At 50.8% G+C, this 7,488-nt stretch overlaps 1 protein-coding gene across 1 annotated transcript in view; it reads left to right on the top strand.

Annotated features, from left to right (window-relative positions):
* Positions 1-7,488, top strand: part of akt1 (v-akt murine thymoma viral oncogene homolog 1) — a gene marked incomplete at its 5' end in the record, with an annotated part of 28,098 nt that overhangs the window by 7,576 nt on the left and 13,034 nt on the right. Inside the window, 5 exon segments of the mRNA XM_080533616.1 lie at positions 4,188-4,316; positions 6,187-6,298; positions 6,500-6,626; positions 7,050-7,181; positions 7,330-7,395. Coding sequence (XP_080389742.1) covers positions 4,188-4,316; positions 6,187-6,298; positions 6,500-6,626; positions 7,050-7,181; positions 7,330-7,395 — 566 coding nt within the window.

Below are 7,488 nucleotides of genomic sequence, written 5' to 3'. Positions count from 1 at the left end.
TGCAGCGACTGTTCCACAGGCTTGGGCGGTGTGTGTGTGTGTGGACAGGGTAACAGGGTGTGTGTTCAGTGACACCTCGTGGAAATGCCATGTGACAGAGCCCCCCCACCGCCCCCCCAGCGCGCCTCTGCGCGGAGGAATTTCACTGCAGCGGGTGGCACGCAGGGTGGCGTCATGGCAGCCATGATGGACGCCAACTCGTGCCAACCGTGGTGGGTGTGTTTCCACCATCGTGCGTCAGAGGGGCTGGCAGGCAGGCAGGCTCGGAGCCCTTGCTGGGGAACTTGCTGTTGTTGTTCTGACATACATACACACACACACACACACATATATACAGTATATATATACACACACACATACACACACACGCACACGCACACACACACACACGCGCGCGCACACAAACATACACACACACAAACATACAAACACACACGCACGCACAAGCACTCGTAAACATGCATACATACTGTGCGATATTCATACACTCCAGTGGACAGACACAAGCATCTGTCTCTGCGTATCACGGCGTGTTATGTCATGGTCTAGTCATCTAGGGCTCTGTCACTCATCAGGGCAGGTATGGAGATACACACACACACACACACACACACACACACACACACAAAGTGTATGTGACAGCAGCTGGTGAAACCGCACAAGTGTATGTGACAGCAGCTGGTGAAACTGGGAACAAGTCGCCAATTGACGGACCGTTCAGACTTTTATTCTGGAAAATGACTAGCGAGTGTGTCATTGGTTTTCAACAACATTGACATTCATTTACATTTTTCAGAATAAAAGTCTGAACATTTTGGTTGGCGACTTGTTCCCGGTTTCACCAGCTGCTGTCACATATATACTTCATGTATCTATACTTTTTATGTATCCACCTATAATGAAATAGGTTCAGGATTATATGACCGGTATCTTTTCCCACAATTCCATTATTTCATACGGTCACTACTTTGGTTGGAAGCACCAATTAGGGTGTTAGTACCAAGCCTGAATTCCTGGATCTAGTCTCTGTAATCTTCCCAGAAGGAGTGAGACACTCGCCAGTGTGTGTACACCCCCGCCCCCTCCCACCCACCCTCCCCCACCAAACCCCCACCCTCCCCCTCTGATGTCACCGCGCTGGGCTGACTGACGCAGGAGGATAGGCAGAGACTCATTATGCCGCCTCTGCATTGTGCACATATACTGTCCCCCCCGGTCCCCAGGCCTGCCTGGCAGAGGCTCAGCTCCGAGCTGAGGGGGATATGGGTCAGCCAAGACCTGACCACAAACTGAGCCACCAGCTGGGGCAGGAGAGAGGAGAGGAGAGAGAGGAGAGGGCTGGGGAGGGTGGAGGTGGTGGTGGTGCTGAGGCTGGAGAGAGAGAGGAGAGGGCTGGGGAGGGTGGTGGTGGTGGTGGTGGTGGTGCTGAGGCTAGAGAGAGGAGAGGAGAGAGGGGAGAGGAGAGGGGAGAGAGAGGAGAGGGCTGGGGAGGGTGGTGGTGGTGCTGAGGCTGGAGAGGGGAGAGGGCTAGAGAGAGGAGAGGGCTGGGGAGGGTGGTGGTGGTGCTGGTGCTGAGGCTGGAGAGAGGAGAGGAGAGGGGAGAGAGAGGAGAGGGCTGGGGAGGGTGGTGGTGGTGCTGAGGCTGGAGAGAGGAGAGGGCTAGAGAGAGGAGAGGGCTGGGGAGGGTGGTGGTGGTGCTGAGGCTGGAGAGGGGAGAGAGGGGAGAGGAGAGAGGAGAGAGAGGAGAGGGCTGGGGAGGGTGGTGGTGGTGCTGAGGCTGGAGAGGGGAGAGAGGGGAGAGGAGAGAGGAGAGAGAGGAGAGGGCTGGGGAGGGTGGTGGTGGTGCTGGTGCTGAGGCTGGAGAGAGGAGAGGAGAGGGGAGAGAGAGGAGAGGGCTGGGGAGGGTGGTGGTGGTGCTGAGGCTGGAGAGAGGAGAGGAGAGGGGAGAGAGAGGAGAGGGCTGGGGAGGGTGGTGGTGGTGCTGAGGCTGGAGAGAGGAGAGGGCTAGAGAGAGGAGAGGGCTGGGGAGGGTGGAGGTGGTGCTGGTGCTGAGGCTGGAGAGAGGAGAGGAGAGGGGAAAGAGAGGAGAGGGCTGGGGAGGGTGGTGGTGGTGGTTGTGGTGCTGAGGCTGGAGATTGAGGCTTGGTTCTGCTGGAGAGAATGGAATGTGACGCACATTTTAAGTGTACTCGTGTTTACCTTATAAGAGTGATCTATCGATCCGTTGTTGTAAATCACACTAATGTAGGGGGTGTGTGTGTGGGGGTGTCTGTGTGTGTGTGTGTGTCTGTGTGTGTGTTGACGAGCGGTGTGGCTGTTGGATCATGAGCCATGTTGTGTAAAAACAGACAAATGACTTCGCCGTAATTGCTGCATATTGAACACGCATGGAGGGGGAAATCCTCCGAGCTTTTCTCTGCACAGGTTGTGATTTTCAATGAGGCCCGGCGAGCGCAGCGCCAGGCTCTGGGAGGCAAAGCGGTAAGCATTGCAATCTGAAGGCTGACAAAAGTCTAACTAATTTCTAAATGAGCCGTGTTCGGTCTAAAAAGCACTTACTCGGCAGAACGCAGATGAAAAAACCTCCTCCTGTGCCACGATGAAAAATGGCGACAGCCGCAATAACATATTGGACATCTGCTGCGGATGGAAATCTAAAGTATACACTCGCTCTGAGGCAGATGTTTCCTCTAGTGCTAGTGATTCACGCTGCCACCTTCCCAGTTGCTGTAAATCAGGTGTTTTTTACCCTCTGTGTGGCTTCTCCTTTTAATTCTTCTGTCCTGTGGTGGGCTGGGGGATCTAGCAGCAGCAGCTAGCTGATGGCCCCTCAGGTGGCCCCTTTTAGTGGTCATGCATCCTGCCATCAGTCCCCACAACAAGACTTTGTACAAACAAGACCAGTAGGCTGAGGAGGTAACACTTGGTGGTTTATGTCCGTTCTGAGGTCGCCTTACGTACGTGTGTTGCCCCTCCTCCGGGGTGAGAGGTGTGCCGCTGGGGTTGTGTAAGAGGTGTGAGGCGAAGGTGTCGTTGGAGGGATTTCGGTGTGTGTGTGTGTGTGTGTGTGTGTGTGTGTGTGTGTGTGTGTGTCTGTGTGTGTGTCTGTGTGTGTGTGGCCACAGAGAAGGTCTGGGATCAGTTCCCTCTGTCGGGAGCCTGCGTGAAGGGGAGAGCGGAGCGCAGGAACAGGAGGCAGCGTTGACTGATCTTCACATCCCCCAGACTTCTGTGTCAGAGGAAATGGGGCAATTAAGGACAGCTTGCTCAGGCACTGCATGGGGTTAATACCCGGCTCTCGTAATTAAAAATAAATTACACTTTTTTTCTTCCCTGTATAAATATTCAAACCTCTTGCATGTGTGCCACTGCCGCCGTTTATGGTGTGTAAGCTTTTTTTTTGGGTTTTGCGAAAACATCTGGCACAACATTTCCTGAACCATCCGCGGAATAAATTGAGTTTTTGTAGCCTGTTTAGAGATTCATTTTGCGGGTGTCTTGTGTGGGAGGGGTTGTGATGGATACACATGGCTGAAGTTCCTCAGGGAGCTCTGTAGGGGACAGAGGGGACAAAAGGGGGACCTGACTGCAGCTAAAACAGCCGCCCGGCCTTCGACCTACGCTAATGGCAAGTGGGTGACAAGATGGTGATTTTCTTCTTTTTTTTAGGGAATGTTGGTGAACAGCATAGCAATTAGATCACAGGAAATATCAGGTCAAATCTCTGAGAATCAGGAGAGAACCTTGAGAAAGGTTGACTTCCTTTGTCTCATCATTAATAATCCAAAAACACAAAACTAAATCTGTATTTTTGAGAACTTAAACCTGTGAAACCAGGGCACTGAAAATAATGCAGTATCTTTGAATCTCTCTCTCTCTCTCTTTTTTCCTCTTAAGTACACAATTAAGCTCTTCTCATTGATGATCATCTCTTTGTTTATTTATTTATTTATTTTTTCTGAGTGGGCCAGTCTCACTCATATTTTTCATTTTATTGGACAGATACAGTGAAGACAGACAGGAAAGTAAGGAGAAGAAGGGAGAGAGATCATGTCAGCGGGGCATGGGCCCGATTCGAACCCATGCCGACATGGGCATACATGTGTGCACTGTAGACCGCGGTGCTAGACCACTGGACCACCCCAGGACACAGATCATCTCTTTATTGTGTCTGTTTCTCTTTGCAGGAGAGTACATCAAGACCTGGAGACCGAGGTATTTTCTACTCAAGAGTGACGGTACTTTCATCGGCTACAAGGAACGACCACAAGATGTGGATGCTCTGGAAACCCCCTTAAATAACTTCTCAGTCGGGCGTGAGTATCTCATCTTATTAAGACCCTACTACCTCTCGAAATGATGTCTGGCATTTAGGGGCTGTGCGAAGAGCATATTGTATAACCAACATTGGTAAACCAGTGTATTTCTATTCAGTGCAGCTCCTACAACTTAAATCAGTCTGCATCAATATCACTCGATGTTCATTATGTGGTCGGAAACAGGAGAATAGTAACACTATATCCCATCCGGTATACTCCCTGTGAGTTTTACAGTCTACTCTACTCATGAAAGAGACCGCTGCCTGTGTCTCTCTCTCCCCAGAGCTCTCTCCCCACATCCCACAAAGTTGCTGGGACAGGCTCCGCGTGCAGATGATTGAACAGAGTAATTAGACAGCTTATGTTTGTTAAACAAAATGTTTTCTCCTGACACTCTTGAGTTATAGTGGTTATTAACCGGCTGATTTCAATTATTTATCGGCGTGCGAAGCTCTGGAGCTCTGTCTCCGTCAGCAGAGGATACTAGCCCACTGAGCGTACGTGTGGCGTTGATGATGGGGATGATGGGGACGAATGCAACTGGCTCAGACAGACCCACTGATGGAGCCATGTTGGATCTCAGTGGTGGCCTGATCCCATATCCTCCATCTGACAGACCGGGGCCATTTTGTGTCAAACCCTGACGAGTTCCGCTTAATATGTTTTGCAATGGGGGTGCAATGGAAAACTGCTTTAACTTTTTTTAAACTCTTTTTCAAACTCAGAACTCTGATGCCTTTTAGGGTTGGGCGGTTTTACTGTTATACCGAAAACCGCGGTTTACGGTATAACCTTATGGCAATGGCAAATGGCAACGGTTTTTATGGTTTTGTCAATACCGTCATAAATTGCTATATATAGATAAACGTCTGTGTGGTTGAAGATGCTATGAAAGTGATGACGGAACCTTTTGGAAACAATGTCATTGTCATTTGAATAACCTGTCAAAAAAGTCACGTAGGGTTGGGCGGTATTACGGTAATACCGCTTCTCCTCAGAAGGATACACGACCACAGCACTCGTCTGCTGTAACGCTCTGCGCTTTGTACTCGGGTGCAATTTGTCCTGATATCGTCTCATTATGAACCAAAAGTATTTTTACCGCTATTTTTTATTCTTTTATTTTAAGTGCATTTTTCAGCACTGCACGTGGAAAGTGTTTGAGCAGGTTCGCGGAAAGGATAGGGCTTTAGTCCACCTTTCATCAGCCGCTGTCCCAAATTCATCATTTGAAATTGGCGGCTTCGTCAAAGCCCTACAACAATGTGATTTCGAATCCCACGGTAAACCGCTGTTAAATCTTAAACCTCGGATTTATTTGGGGACGGTTTAACAGTATAAAAAAATGTGGAAACCGCCCAACCAACCCTAATGCCTTTGTGTTTGGGAACTACTGTGTGGTGGCCATAGGCATAGATACATTTCATTTGCATCATCAACTGTACATTGAATGGGCTCTGGACTAGTCTGTTTGAAGTGGCACCTATTATATCCAACGATTTCACAGGTATTGACCAAAACCTGGAGTAACAATGTTTTATATGAAGGGAAAAACTGTGAAGCGTGCTTCCTCCTTCCACCATAGTGCACCTGTTCCAGAGTAGCTGGTGGCAGTCCCCGCAGTCTGTTAGGGTGGCAATAAAGATAAATGGCTCTAACTGCGGGTCTCTCTCCCCTCCCCTCTCCTCTCCTCCTCTCCTCCTCTCCTCCCCTCCCATCTACTCCCCTCTCCTCCTCCCCCTCCCCTCTGCTCTCCCCTCTGCCCCTTCCCTCTACTCCCCTCTCCTCCTCTCCTCTCCCCTCCCCTCCCCTCCCCTCTACTCCCCCCCTCCCCCTGCTCTGCCCCTCTCTCCCTGGATGTGGCCAGAGTGCCAGCTGATGAAGACGGAGAGACCCAAGCCCAACACATTCATCATACGCTGCCTGCAGTGGACCACTGTCATCGAGCGCACCTTCCACGTGGAGACCCCTGAGGAGAGGCAAGCTCACCCCAAACACACACACACAGACACACACACACACACACACACACCCATACATAAACACACTGGCTGTTGGCTGACCTTACAGTCTAATTGCCTTCCTGTTTATAAGATGACAATAATAGGATTGGGGTCTGGATTATTCTAACATGGTAAATGAGGTGTTGCAATCTCCCTTCCTCTCTGCCGGTCTCTCAGGGGAGAATGGACGAAAGCGATCCAGGCTGTGGCGGACGGTCTACAGAAGCAGGAGGAGGAGATGATGGACTCCTCCCCAGACCCCATGGACATGGAGATGTACCTGACCAAACCCCGCCTCAAAGTGGTACGTCCCACCCGTGCCTCACCCCCGCACCTCACCCCCACCTCACAACCGCAACTTTCCCCAACATCAGCCCAGAGTGGCATTTCCACTCAGTTTCATTACCCACACATGCGTGTGCTCTGAAGTCACGACACAAAGGTCCAATGGCATGGGATTGGATGTCCCACTACATGTAACCGGTTCCAACATTCTCACCAGCCCCGGGGGGGTCAAAGGTTACAAGGAGCCGGAGCCACAGCCGCATATAGTCCCAGACATATTCCCTCGAGGAGGGGGGGGGATCTGCAGAGTGAATGAAATGGCACCGTGCGCTTCTTTGTTGTTGTTGTTGACGACGGGATTGTGTCTCGACTAGTCAGAGCGTGAGTTTGTTAATGCCTCTGTTTGTAACTCGATGCCCCATTTCCTTCCCTCGTCCCCTAGACTATGCACGACTTTGAATACCTCAAACTCCTCGGAAAAGGCACTTTTGGCAAAGTCATCCTGGTGAAGGAGAAGGCCACGGGACGCTACTACGCCATGAAGATCCTCAAGAAGGAAGTGATCGTAGCGAAAGTGAGTGTTGTTGAGAGAGAGAGAGAGAGAGAGAGAGAGAGAGAGAGAGAGAGACGTAGTAGATGGAGATGGCAAGGGGGCCGATTGGCGATACCTAAACGGCAGCCATTGTGGGAGTTACACAAACACTCTTTGTGATCTCTTTCAGGATGAAGTGGCGCACACACTCACGGAAAACAGAGTGCTCCAGAATTCCAAGCATCCGTTCTTGACGGTGAGAGTCCTGGCCATGCACTCCATACACACCTACCCCCAAAACCCTCATCTGGTCCACAAAGACTGAGAAGCCCTCTCCACTTCAGCGTTG

This window comes from Nansenia antarctica (genome assembly GCF_963989245.1).
Source record: "Nansenia antarctica genome assembly, chromosome: 1".
In the NCBI taxonomy this organism is placed as follows: Eukaryota; Metazoa; Chordata; class Actinopteri; order Argentiniformes; family Microstomatidae; genus Nansenia; species Nansenia antarctica.
This window is presented reverse-complemented; position numbering and strand designations above follow the sequence as displayed.